Consider the following 13,424-nt stretch of genomic DNA (forward strand, 5'->3'; position numbering starts at 1 on the left):
ACAACTCTTACAGAAAAAAATTCTGACTTGATGTTCCTGGCAGGTAGCCTCGCCCTTCAAGAGCACAATCACAAATTGAACGCATGACTTTTGTACAATTTTCAGACCGTTATCTCAAAATCATGCATTGGGATTTCCAAAAGGTACTCTTAACAGGAGCTTAACGCAAGAAAATTACCCTTTGAGTCACATATTTAACAACTACGCTCAGAGTTGCACTTAATTTTCTCTAAAAATAAAATTCTATCATAGTAATAATTTATTGTATGTTGTAAAAAGTGTTTATGTCTCTTTCTTAATAAAATAATACTTCCACTTGTCCAGGGCTTATCCTATCCAGACGTGCCACAGCACTTCACACAATTAATTGCTTTTCAAGAATGGTAACTGTTGTTCTGTAGGCATCAACATAGCTATTCTGCTCATCAATATCGCACAAAAGGAAATGAGGCCAGGATAGTGGAAAAACTCTGCATAGTGCCACAGGATTTAAAAAGTGTACCTACAACACTTGACTAGGCAGGACACACCTCGGTTTGTCTCATCCATTTATATAAGTGGTACAACAAAGAAAATAAAATCAGATTTACAGTTAATTTATAATCCAATGCAAAGCAACTGCACCTAGCTAAGCTAACTCTATAATTTTACTTGGATCAGATATGATTGATACATCTAAAGTCTAAAAATGATCAATAACATTTCCAGGTTACAATTAATTTCAAGTTCTAAATACATGAAGGCCAACATTCAACACCGTTAGGCCTGTTTTATTAGGGCCAAACCCCCCTCCATGGAATTACCTGTGGTTCTCGGCATGGGGTGAAATTGGTAAGTCCCCAACAGGTGAACTGCATGTGCGCTCTGATTGGTGCCAACAGCTTGTCTGAATTATCATGGAGGCCCGAGGATGAATTTAGTTTGGTCCTTGGGCCTCTGTTCCAGCGCACCACCAGAATTGTGCCCGATTTTGGGAGCTAATCAATTAAGGGCCATTTTCTCATTCAAATTTCAACCATGTCACAATATGCTTATTCTAGGCCAAATCAAATATAATTAAAGCTTATAAATGTAGATTTCTTTTGAATTAAAAAAAAACGGTTTTCTTTTACACTTATGTTCCTTTTACACTTATTTAAAAGCCAATGCATTGTCAAGATGTATATCCCTTTTAACCAACATTGATGGTTCTTATTGGCCAATCAGAACTGCAATTCAGCTACAGCTGTGACAGGCCGAACAGAAACATTAATGCGAACACACACCAGCATAAAAATATCAGCACAAACCACATCAATAAAGCCTTTAAAAAGGTAAACCAAAGACAGTTTTTATAAAGAGCCATCTGTAACAAATTCATCATTTTTACAAAAGTATTATTACAAGGATGGACGGAGAGGGGTAGGTTAATGTTCCCTGTTGTACTAAAAAAAAATGATAGATTTTCACTAATTCTTTTACAGCTGGTAGGGGGAGATAATTATATCCAATGCAATGGAAAAATGACAATTATAGATGGCCCACCAGCATTCCTACATATTATAAATCATGTAAAGGATCACTAGTTATCATCAACATACTGTTCCCAAGAAATCTTGAGCAACAAACCGTTGTACAATAATCCATATACAGTACCAATAATCAAGGACCTTATTTATGCACTCAAAATAAGTTTGTCAAACATGATTTATAATAATCTCTTGACAGGACAAGGTATAACCTCCTGGACTAGAATCCAAGAAAGAAGCAAGTTATGGATCAGTCCCTAAGAAAATACTTTCATCCTGTCAAAATGCTGTAAAACAAAATAGGCACATTATAATAACTCTTCATTTTCCAATCAGGCCATGAAGCAAGAGATATCCCGTTTCTTGGTGATGATTATATATGGCAGCCAGTCCAAAGTAGGTTAGAAACAGCCATACTCAGGATCGCTTTCAGCTATATTTTGGTACGAGTCCATTGTCACTTTTAAGTTTATCCTGGATATGGTCTTTTTTATTTTGCTCATTATTTGCAAGCTATACTGCAGTTCATCAACAGTGAAGGTAATTTTCAAACCTTAAGGTATCACCATTGATGTATTCAATTACAGTACCAGGAGGATAAAATAAAAATGATCAAACTGTCACAAAATCTGCCAAAATAATTTCTGTTTTACATGTATATAGAATCTGGTTATTTATTCTATCCTCCTATATTCTTTTTGTAATATAAGAATTGAAGAAAAGATATATGTCATGGTTAATATAGTAAAGCAAGACTTAGAAAGACTGTGGCACTGCAGGAATTGATAATGATTATTAGGAGCGTTGTCATTACATACAGAAACCCACCTTCATATCCAATGACAGACTGGGAGGATGCCTGAAAACTAATTACTCCTGCAACATAATCATTGGCTAGAATGACCACAGTGACAGTGTCGGAACTGGGCAGAATACGACTGCCGCCTTCAGTGTGCGTTAAACTGACTAGAATGGTTTCATTGTCTTCTGGTTCTTCATCATCGACAATTGTTAATGTGATGAATCTCTTATTCTCACCTGCAGGGAAAAATAGAGGAAAAGTAAGATTTAGTTTACAGCTTTCTTGGCCCATCTACTTGAATTTTATGTTTAAAGTACCATCCAAATACAAAATAAAATCTGTATTTCTTCTGCTTTTGCAGTCTTCTTTCCAGATAATTATCAAGGGACTTTTAAACCACTACACATCTGTGAAAAGCTGGATCTTTTCTCTGCTATGGAAGATGTATTAGAACAATACAAGCAAGCTTACAACTACTGTGCACACTTAAATATCCAACTTTCATCAGCTATTAATACCATTAACTCTTTTTTAAAAAATACTGGTGTGAGAAAAGTTGCTGATATCTGCTTTTCATAGATGCATTTAAAGGGGGAGGGTAGATAAGTACATGAGGGTGAAAGGAATAGAAGGATATGTTGATAGGGTGAGACAAAGTAAGGTGGGTGGAGACTCGTGAGAACTTAAACACCAGCATAGAACTGTTGGGCCGAATGGCCTGCTTCTGTACTGTAAATTCTACGAAAAAAAAATCCAGCCATATTATCTGATGGATCTCAAGCCTAAGATTAGGAAAAAGAGTCACAAGAAGTCCACATTAGGAGAAAAAGGTACAATCCCATCAAATTAGCATATGTAAAAAATTATACCAAAAATATATTTCATGTTATGCATGTATTCAAAATAAAATATTATAACAAGCAGTGAAAGCAATAGTCTTTAAGCTTTAAGTATTTAGAATTTTTGTAACACACGTAACTACCCTACCTTCTGCAAATGTTAGAATTTCACCATCACCAATGAAATCAATGTTCCTTGTAGCTGTGCCACCAACCACACTCCACTCCACAGTCACCTCACCCAGACTCCCACCACTCCTGTCTATAACCAACTGTACTGTTGTCTGAGTTTCTTCTGTTACTTCAAGATAACTCCCTTCATCTGTGGCATTAGGGTTTATACTGTAAATCAGAAAGATCCCAAATGCATCTCCATTCATAGTAATGACAACAGTGGAGACATTTGGTTGGCCAACTGTAGGTTGGTTTCCTGGAGTAACCATTTCATTCAGCAGTTCCACATTTAAAAGCAAAATGGCAAACTTTTCATCACGTTCTGGTGCAGTGTCAGTTTGTATTGAAACTGAGAGATTAGCAAACTCATCTCCGTCATGCATGATTGCCCACAATCTAGTGACTGGCTCATAATCACTGCCAGCTGTTGCCTGGGCACTCAGCAGATTGGACACACTGGAAATGTTCTTGCGATATGTTGAGAATTCTATGCTGTTGGCCAGTATGTTAGACAATGAAGCTGTCCAGGAGCACTTGGATCTCCCAGAGATATTTGTGAACGAGAAGGTTAAACAAGCTTGTTCTTTGAGACAAATAGCTGCACATGCATGTAAAGCATCTTTCTCCAGAGAAACATTCGCCTGAAGAATAGGTTGGCCATTTGCAATTCCAGGGACTGGGGGTTCATAATAAGAGAATATGTCCTGTCCTTCTTTTATTAAAAGGTCCACAAAATCAATTTTGGAGGTGCTGTAGAATATTCGCAGCTGCCCAAAATGGCCTCCGCTACTTGAAAAGCAAGCACAATTAAACACTGTTTTAGAAAACATGTACAAGCTCCACCTTTACTCATTGACTCATTGTATTATTAGTTCCAAACAGTTTATTGTCACAGTGCTTAGAACTCAATATTCAGTTATGACACGGATTTTGTGGTCAGCGGCGAAGGAACGGCGCTTACCGTTCACCTCACTGACAGTTGCCAACAAAGTTTTTGCGGACTTTAGAGCAATGACATGCTCTTATCCGGCATCTAATCCATGTTGGCACCCTCTACAGGAGATCTGCTTGTCTGTGAGCAGTAAAAAGAAACATCGATGCTTTTCAACCAATCAGATTGAAGCGTCCTCACTGAGACACGCAGAGTCCAAACTAGGGAGTATAAAGCAGAAAATATAAATTAGATTTATAAAAAGTGAAAAAAGATATGGTATTATGGGAGAGAGATTAAAAAGGGACTGACAAATAGTAAAAAAAATGTTTTAATCTCCAACAGTAATTTTCTTCTGAGGGAATGAGACGTCACACCTGCAAAATTAAATCTTCAGGGGCAGAGAGGTTGTTTGGCAGTAATTATCACACCATTAAAAACTCACTTACTCCTGAATGCATCAGCGCTAACTTTTTCAGCTGTTTTTAGTGTGGAACTAGTGGGAAAGTACCCCAAGTTCATGCCATTCCATTCATTTCAGTACCAAGTCTATCGGCGAGGTCTGCAACAGTGCACCCTGTGGAGGAATGGGGTATCTCTGACAGCAACTTCAGGATTTCTATGCTTAACTACGCATGTGCATACTCCAGAGACTCCTGTCAGATTGCCTCTGTTATAACGGTGAACACTGTTATATTGTAACTTGACTGTCACAAAAAGGTGTATTTAATTTGGAAACTTTCAAAGCATGCACACCTTCTTTTCACTGTGATATTTGCTATGGAATTTCCTTCCAGTGGTTCCTGAACTCTGTACACTGTCTGTGTAAAATGAACAGTACCATGTGGGTTGTCATTTGCTGGAACAAAAATATTCACCACATTGTCCTTCCCAATAGAGCTTCCATAAGTAGAACCGGTAAGCTTCACTTGAATGACCTTTAAAGGAAAAGATTTACTTTAAAATTAGTTTATTAGCCACATTAAAACTCAGCCTAAAATTACATTTTCAACAAGGAATAAAACCTCTCCTAACTTCAAGATTTCAGGAGTAAAATTCTGTGTACTTTCTAGAAACTCCTGTCTGTTAGCAGAAAGTACTTTGCATGTAGATTTAGACTCATAATAAGAATTTACTGTTAGAAATCTGTGTTTGATCTTATCCCTTGCATTTCCTTTGACCTTTTATATACCTTCATTTCAACCTACTATTATAAAAATAACAGTGCTGGGTTATGCAAAAGATACAGAGCTCTGTCATGCAAAGTAGACTGGGTCTTTACTCGTTGGAGTTCAGAAGGATGAGGGGTGATCTTATAGAAACATTTAAAATAATGAAAGGGATAGACAAGATAGAGGCGGAGAGGTTGTTTCCACTGGTCGGGGAGACTAGAACTAGGGGGCATAGCCTCAAAATACGGGGGGGCCAATTTAAAACCGAGTTGAGAAGGAATTTCTTCTCCCAGAGGGCTGTGAATCTGTGGAATTCTCTGCCCAAGGAAGCAGTTGAGGCTAGCTCATTGATTGTATTCAAATCACAGATAGATAGATTTTTAACCAATAAGGGAATTAAGGGTTACAGGGAGCGGGTGGGTAAGTGGAGCTGAGTCCACGGCCAGATCAGCCATGATCTTATTGAATGGCGGAGCAGGCTCAAGGGGCTAGATGGCCTACTCCTGTTCCTAATTCTTATGTTCTTATGTTCTTATGTAACACGAGCCGACCTGAGAAGGGGACAAAAGCAAAGTGTGACATCACAGGAAGGCAGGTAAGTGATTGGCTGGTTGGTTGGTGAGTATTTCTCTTTTTTCCTAAACTTGGGCACTGGTTTAAATTAAGAGCCGGGATTAAAAAATAAACATAGACAATTGATACTTCAAAACTTAAAAACCAAATTCATTAAATAAAATATAATAGCTATCGGAGAGCAGGCAATGTGTTGCAGCTGTTGCATGTGGGAGCTGGTGGACACCAGTATGATCCACGGCGACCACATCTGCAGCTCGAGGAGCTTTGGCTCAGAATTGATGAGCTGGAGTCCGAGCTTCAGACACTGCGACACATCAGGGAGGGGGAGAGTTACCTGGGCGCTGTGTTCCAGGAGGCAGACACATCCCTTAGGTTAAATTATTCAAATTTGGTCTGTGGTCAGAGACAGGTGGTATGATTACAAGCGAGGAAACTATGGGGACTCAGGATGGAGTGATGGAGGAGCCTCAGTGCTTGCTCTTGTCCAACAGATTTGAGGTTCTTATTGCCTGTGTGGACGAGGGCAGGAACTGCAGGGAGGATGAGCAAACTGACCACAGCACTGTGGTACAGGGAGCCATTCAAGTGGGGAGTGGGGAGGGGGGGGGCGCGAGTAAAAAGAAATGTAGTTATGATAGGGGACAGTAGAGTTAGTGAAATAGATATTGTTCACTGCAGCCGACAGCATGAGTCCTGAAGGCTGTGTTGCCTACCCGGTGCCAGGGTTAAAGACATCTCCTCTGGGCTGGAAAGGAACTTTGAGTGGGAGGGTGAAGATCCAGTTGTCATGGTCCACGTAGGTACCCATGACATAGGTAGAACAAAGAAAGAGGTTCTGCTGAGGGAGTATGAGCAGCTAGGGGTTAAATTAAAAAGCAGAACCACAAAGGTAATAATCTCTGGATTACTACCTGAGCCACAAGCAAATTGGCATAGGGTAAATAAGCTCAGAGAGATGAACGCATGACTCGAAGACTGGTGTGGGAGAAATGGGTTACAATTCCTGGTGCACTGGCACCAGTACTGGGGTAAAAGGGAGCTATTCCTTTGGGACAGGCTTTACTTGAACCATGCCGGGACGTGTGCCCTGGCAAATCGAATAATTAGGACTGTAGATAGGACTTTAAACTAAATAATGGAGGGGATTCAGGTGAGCGGAAATTTTAAAAGTCAAAGAGAAAGGAGAAGCCTAAAAAGCAAGGTAGCGATGGGGGAAATGATAACCAGAGGGTAACAGGCAGGGACAGAATATATAAAAATAAGAGGTGCATCAGAAAGTGAGGTCGAAGCAGGGAAAAATGGTAAAAAGATAAAATTAAAAGCACTTTATCTGAACACAAGCAGCACTCGTAACAAGATAGATGAGTTGACGGCACAAATAAATATAAATGGGTATGATCTGATAGCAATTACAGAGACGTGGTTGCAAGGTGACCAAGGCTGGGAACTGAATATTCAGGAGTATTTGACAATTCAGAAGGATAGACAGAAAGGAAAAGGAGGTGGGGTAGCTCTGTTAATAAAGGATGAAATCAGTGCATTAGTGAGAAATGATATTGGCTCAGAAGATCAAGATGTAAAATCAGTTTGGGTGGAGATAGGAAATAATAAGGGAAAGAAGTCACTGGTGGGAGTACTCTACAGGCCCCCTAACAGTAGCTACACTGTAGGACTGAGTATAAATCAAGAAATAATGGAGGCTTGTAAGAAAGGTACGGCAATAATCATGAGTGATTTTAATCTTCATATTAATTGGACAAATCAAATTGGCCAAGGTAGCTTTGAGGAAGAGTTCATAGAGTGTATCTGGGATGGTTTCTTTGAACAGTACGTTGTGGAACCAACCAGTGAACAGGCTATCTTAGATCTAGCACTGTGTAATGAGACAGGATTAATAAATGATCTCATAGAAAAGGATCCTCGAGGAAATAGCGATCATAGCATGGTTGAATTTCAAATTCAGTTGGAGGGTGCAAAAGTTGGGTCTCAAACCAGTGTCCTGATCTTAAATAAAGGCGATTAGAAAGGTATGAAGGCAAAGTTGGCTAAAGTGGACTGGGAAAATAGATTAAAGTGTAAGACGGTTGATGAGCAGTGGCAAACATTTAAGGAGATATTTTATAACTCTCAAACAAAAATATATTCCAGTGAGAAGGAAAGACGTTAAGAGAAGGGAGAGCCATCCGTGGCTCAGTAAGGAAGTAAAGGATGGTATCACATTGAAAACAATGGCATACAATGTTGCCAAGATTAGTGGGAGGCCAGAGGATTGGGACATTTTTAAAAACCAGCAAAGGACAACTAAAAAATAGTAGGGAGAGAAGATGGATTATGAGAGTAAACTAGCAAGAAATATAAAAACAAGAGCTTCTTCAGGTATATAAAAAGGAAGAGAATGGTTCAAGTAAATGCTGGTTCATTAAAGGATAAGACTGGGGAATTAATAATGAGAAACGGAAATGGAAGAGACTTTATATTTCACAGTAAAAGACACTAAAAACATCACAATAATAGTTAATCAAGGGGTTATAGGAACTTAAAACAATCACTATCACTAAAGAAAAAGTACTCGGTAAAATAATGGGACTAAAAGTGGGCAATTCCCCTGGACCTGATGGCCTGTATCCTAGGGTCTAAAAAGAAGTGGTTGCAGAGATAGTGGATGCATTGGTTGTAATCTACCAAAATTCCCTGAATTCTGGAGTGGTCCCAGCGGACTGGAAAACCGCAAATGTAAAGCCCTTATTCAAGAAGAGAGGGAGATAGAAAGCAGATAACTATAGACCAGTTAGCCTAACATCTGTTGTAGGGAAAATGCTGGAGTCCATTATTAAGGAAGTAGTAGCAGGACATTTAGAAAATCATAATACAATCAAACAGAGTCAACATGGTTTTATGAAAGGGAAATCATGTTTGACAAATTTGCTGAAGTTCTTTGAGGAAGTAACGAGCAGGGTGGATAAGGGGGAACCAGTGGATGTAGTGTATTTGGATTTCCAGAAGGCATTCGATAAGGTATCACATAAAAGGTTACTGCACAAGATAAAAGCTCACGGGTTTGGGGGTAATATATTAGCATGGATAGAGGATTGGCTAACTAACAGAAAAGGGAGTCGAGATAAATGGGTCATTTTCCGGTTGGCAAATGGTTACTAATGGGGTGCCAGAGGGATCAGTGCTGGGCCTCAACTATTTACAATCTATATTAATGACTTGGATGAAGGGACCAAGTGTAATATAGCCAAGTCTGCTAATGAGACAAAGACGGGTGGGAAAGCAAGTTGTGAGGAGTACACAAAGAATCTGCAAAGAGATATAGGCAGGCTAAATATTCAAAATGTATTCATCTATTTATATCACTTTGTCTTTACCTCATCAATTTCAGGGAAATCATCTGCTAGGAGTTCCAGTTGTAAGGTTTGAATGGTTTGTCCTGGAGCAAAGGTCAGCTCGCCCAATGTCACCTGAAGATCACTGGTAATTTGTTGTTCATTCATTGTGGCAACCCACTGGACTGTGACAGCACCAAGTGTCCCAGCATTTCGAATAACTGACAGATTTATTTTCGTAGTTTTAGATTCTGGTTCTTCAACAGTAAATTCTGTCCTTTCAAAAACTGTAACAGAAAATAAGCCATTAGGATTAACTCAATTTTTATACTCTCGCCAATTAGTTAAATTAACACAATATAAATACATTCCAGCTGTTGGAAAGAATTATACAGAATGCAATTTACAATCATTTGGGGGAGTTTGGCAGTTATTAGCTTTCAGGAAACATAGATCCTGCCTCAATAATCTGATTGAGTACTCTGGGGAAGTGATCCATATGGTGGACAATAGTACTCCAGACTGGCCTGGATGTTAGTACTCTCATCTCTGAGTCAGCAGGTTATATGTTCAAGCCCCATTCCAGGACTTAAGCACACAACACACAATTTGACTGATACTTCAGCATCATATCATGGGATTACTGCATTATTTGATTTGGTGTCTTTCAGATGAGATGTTATACCAAGTCCACGTGGGGTGGAAATTCATTTTGGTCCAACTTCGGGCCTGAAATAGGCAGCATACTGGAAATGCGTGCCAGAACTGGTGGCCTGAGCCTCACCTGATATTGAGACTCAAGTCTCATCAGCATATTGTCGGCGATCTGTAGACACCAATCAACTGCCATTTTTACTGTTGAGCTAACTTGGGTCACAAACTCACCTGCTGCAAGAGGCAGGCGCTTCATGAATAAACTTAAATAGGGCTTATTCAAACAACCTGAAGAGCTAGGACAAGCAGCAGCCAGGTCTGTTAGCACAATAGGTGAGGGAGTCTGCTCATAGAGACTATAACCCAAATTATTTTCTTTGAGATTTCTTAGGAGCAGTGCAGGAGGAGATTGTGCTTTACCAGGCAGACTGTTGCTGACTGAATCAGCATCTTGCAGCAGGAACTGCTAGCTGATGGACTAGGGACCATGCTTGGCCAGCAGTTGTCAAAGTTCACCCCTTAACTTTTAAACCACAGCCTCCTTCCAGGCTGGTATGCGGACAACACCTGCATCTCAAAATCTGTAGTGCACAGCTGCATCAAACATACCACCAATGCCCTGCATGGCTAGAGCAAACCTTCTCAATAGACACCAGAATGAGAGAACTATGTGCTGTGCAGCAGTGGCCAGCTTCCCCTTTGTCCAGGGCTATCAGGACACCAGAAGGCAAGCTAGCAGTTTGTGTGAACAAGGTGGGCTTCCATTCCATCAATATTCACGACAGAAGGAGGATGCAAGTCTGTGCCACGTTCGCTGATAACTGCCTTTATTCTACAACATTTATCTATCCTCCTACTTTTACATCAGATTATGGCTGCTTGGGGACAAGGAATGTCCCCTTCACACCTGGCTGGTGACACCCCTCTGCAATCTCATCATACCTGAACAACACAGGTACAATGGGACCACCGGGCACATTATAGAGCATACCATTGGCATTTTGAAGCATCGATTCAGATGCCTTAATCACTCTGGGGGCTCCCTGCAATGTAGCCGGGACAAAATGGGCCACATTATTGTACTTTGCTGCATTCTGCCCAACCTGGCGACTTTAGTGCGCTCGACTCTCTGAGGGTCTGTTTGTAGTCATGCCTTTTACTATCTGCAGATAACCAGCTATTTGAAAATTCCCAGCTCCTACTCTAGAGGAGAGGCCAGGCTATATAAAAAACAACGAATGTCTGGCTTTCTTTCTCTTTTTTATTTACACACTTAACACACTTTGAAGTGATATTTGAAGTGTGATACCTGATCTGTGAAGGATGTGTGTTAGACACAGGACTTCAAGAATCTAAATTTATATTAATGTGATGCACTGCACGGTAGCTGGGATTAAGTTACGGATTTAAGGCCCAATTTTAGGCAAGTTTGCTAATGGCGAGGAGCCCTGCCCATGAACTATCTGCTTACTAATCATGCATTTCTATAACCAGCATTTGGGGCTCAATTTTCCCCAAAGCTTTTTTAGTGTACTTGAAGAGTTACGCCCATTTTCTGGGGGTCCCAAGTACACCCAAAAAAATGTTCTAGGTTTCCCCATTGGATTTCTTCATTTTGATGCAGTCTAACCGGTCCTTTAGTTTGCAGGTGGAGCCTTGATCTGTGCCAAAAAGATCGGGTTGCCACGGTAACCAGGGACACAATGCGAGCTGAGGCTACAAAGTGAAACATACAGCCAGCACCCAACACATTAAAACACATTACATCAACTTAAAAACACATTGCATCAACATAAAAACACATTGTTTCAACATAAAAACACATCAAAATATATTGCAGCAACTTACCTCTAATTATTAAAGTCCCCCCACCCCCTCCCAATCCCAGGGGAGCGGACTGGGAGGCCACTCGGCCTGAGATAGGGGTGGGACCGGCAAGGCACCCCGCCCCTATCCCAGGCCAAAGGGCCCCCCAGTCTGCTTCCCCCACACACCCTCAAGTGGCTTGCCGGTGTCGGTCCCGCTCCTCCCCCCTCCCAGCCTCGAGTGCCTTGCCGGTCCCGCTCCCCCTAGCCCTGGCCGAAGGGCTTGCCAGTCTGCTTCCCTAAGTTCGCCCCGAGCCCCTTGCCGGTCCCGCTCCCCCCCCCACCCCCGAGTGCCTTGCCGGTCCCACCTCTATCCCAGGGCGAGTGGCCTCCCGGTCTGCTCCCCCGTCCCTATCCCAGGCCGCGTGGCCTCCTCATTCCTGGTCCCCGCACCTAACTACACCCGAAAGGCTTCCCTCCCCACACCCCCCTTCTCTCTTCCCCCTCTTTTCTCTCCCCCCCCATCTCTCTTCACCCCCCTCTCTCTCTTCCAACCCCCACCCCTCTCTCTCTTCTGCTCCCACCCCTCTCTCTCTCTCCCCCCCCACCCCTCTCTCTCCCCCCGCCCCACATCCCTCTCTCTCTCTCCTCCCCCCCACCCTTCTCTCTCTCTCCCCTCTCCACCCCCGCCTCTCTCTTACCTTTCCTGCTGCTGCTGTGTCCGGGCATCTGCTGTACTTACCTGCGCCGATTTCCTTACCTGCGCCGAGTTCTTTAACTCTCCAGAAGGTTTTTCTGCAGAGGCCGCATACGCTGGCCTAAGAAGAACTGGTGTAACTCTCAGCTGGCCAAACTTGCCTATATGGCCAGAATTGGCACGGGTGGCAGGTTATGCCCCCTTTGGCTGAAAAAAAACGTATCTTAAAAAAAATCGTAACTGAGTTATGCTGGTGCAAATTGATTGGGAAAACTGTGGGGTTTTTTAAACTTAGGCCAAAAAAAGCAGGCTGCTCAAAAAAAACGGTGCAAATCACTGGAGAAAATTGAGCCCTTGATTTCTAAACTTTTGACTTTACCAAAGGATCCATAAGGGTCATCAGAAGCCTCAATTGTAATGGTTGCCTGTGTAACAGTTCCAAGCACAGCACCCCCTGTGGTCTCATTAATAAGCTCGATATAAAATGACTCTTCGAGTTCAGGAATTATGTCATTAAGGAGGTAAATTGGCACAGCTTTGCTCGTTTCCCCTTCAAGTAAAATGACATCAGAAGACGCTATACTGTAATCTTCACCTACAGAAGTAATACAAAAAAAAATTAATAATTTTCTCTGAGAAGATTAGGTTTTAAAAAGATTCCAACGTGCTATTATACTTCTTGAGGGTCAATGCATACATGAATACCATACGTATTTCATTCACTACTAGCAGCAACATTTCTCGGTAATGCTGTATTTGCAAAATTTCAGTTGTTACTGGGCCACCGGTTTAACATTTTGATTGTCATTGGTAGTCTCCACTTTATTATATTTCATCATTTTAATTCAAGTTTTTTGTTGCATTTTTCCTATTTTTTGACTTCTCTCTTAGTCTCCCTACACCTTGCAATATTACTGTCCAATAGGAAAACAAAGGA

The 13,424-nt window shown here is 41.4% G+C and overlaps 1 protein-coding gene across 5 annotated transcripts in view; it reads right to left on the reverse strand.

The window, feature by feature from the left end:
• Positions 1 to 13,424, reverse strand: part of adgrv1 (adhesion G protein-coupled receptor V1) — an 892,784-nt gene that overhangs the window by 638,653 nt on the left and 240,707 nt on the right. For 4 of the 5 annotated variants that reach the window (XM_070885047.1, XM_070885028.1, XM_070885064.1 and 1 more), the window contains 5 exons: positions 12,867 to 13,082; positions 9,374 to 9,618; positions 5,011 to 5,192; positions 3,298 to 4,112; positions 2,337 to 2,546 (listed from right to left, as the gene is read on the reverse strand). In XM_070885047.1, the coding sequence (XP_070741148.1) occupies positions 2,337 to 2,546; positions 3,298 to 4,112; positions 5,011 to 5,192; positions 9,374 to 9,618; positions 12,867 to 13,082 (1,668 nt within the window). The remainder of the gene's footprint in view (positions 1 to 2,336; positions 2,547 to 3,297; positions 4,113 to 5,010; positions 5,193 to 9,373; positions 9,619 to 12,866; positions 13,083 to 13,424) is intronic. The other variant, XM_070885038.1, reaches the window with a different exon arrangement.

This window comes from Pristiophorus japonicus, chromosome 1 (assembly GCF_044704955.1).
Source record: "Pristiophorus japonicus isolate sPriJap1 chromosome 1, sPriJap1.hap1, whole genome shotgun sequence".
Classification (NCBI taxonomy): Eukaryota; Metazoa; Chordata; class Chondrichthyes; family Pristiophoridae; genus Pristiophorus; species Pristiophorus japonicus.